Source organism: Penaeus monodon, chromosome 15 (assembly GCF_015228065.2).
Source record: "Penaeus monodon isolate SGIC_2016 chromosome 15, NSTDA_Pmon_1, whole genome shotgun sequence".
Taxonomy (NCBI): Eukaryota; Metazoa; Arthropoda; class Malacostraca; order Decapoda; family Penaeidae; genus Penaeus; species Penaeus monodon.
The window spans coordinates 16913365-16913844 of record NC_051400.1 but is presented as its reverse complement, the minus strand read 5'-3'; the positions used below and the strand labels follow the sequence as shown (position 1 = coordinate 16913844).

At 77.1% G+C, this 480-nt stretch overlaps 1 protein-coding gene across 1 annotated transcript in view; it reads left to right on the top strand.

The window, feature by feature from the left end:
- The window catches only part of LOC119582240 (mucin-5AC-like), a gene marked incomplete in the record, with an annotated part of 102970 nt that overhangs the window by 448 nt on the left and 102042 nt on the right, over window positions 1–480 (top strand). The window contains 1 exon segment of the mRNA XM_037930464.1: window positions 15–480. This exon segment is cut by the window's right edge and continues 208 nt beyond it. Within this exon segment, the coding sequence (XP_037786392.1) occupies window positions 15–480 (466 nt within the window).

Genomic DNA, 480 nt, shown 5'->3' with positions numbered 1-480 from the left:
ATGGCCGCTCGGAGCCCGATTGCGCCCTGCCCGCCCACCCGCCAGGCGCCTTCATCCGGCGCGTCTACGGCAGCCACGACCGCACGCCCGTGGGCTGCCTACACGCCGCCGCGGGCACGGCGCCGCGGGGGCAAAAGCCACCCACCCCGGGGGCGAAGCCGGCCCCGCCCGAGACGCCCCCGCGGCCTTCGCGGCCCGCGCGCTCCCACGACGAGACGCCCGTCAGGGGCTCCGTGGACTTCCTGCTGGATCAGCCATCGCGCACCCCCAGCAGGAGCAGGAGCGGCTCCAGACGCCGCGCCTCGAGCCCCGGCCGGAGGACCACCCCCACTACACCCACCTCGTCCTTCCCCCCCGAGATGAGCCAGTCCACGCCCCTCATCCCCAGGGACACCGGGCAGGGCGCGGGCGACGGCGTCACCGGCGCGGTCCAGGCGCAGGACGCCGCGTCGCGCCAGACGTCCCTCTCGGGCTCGGGAG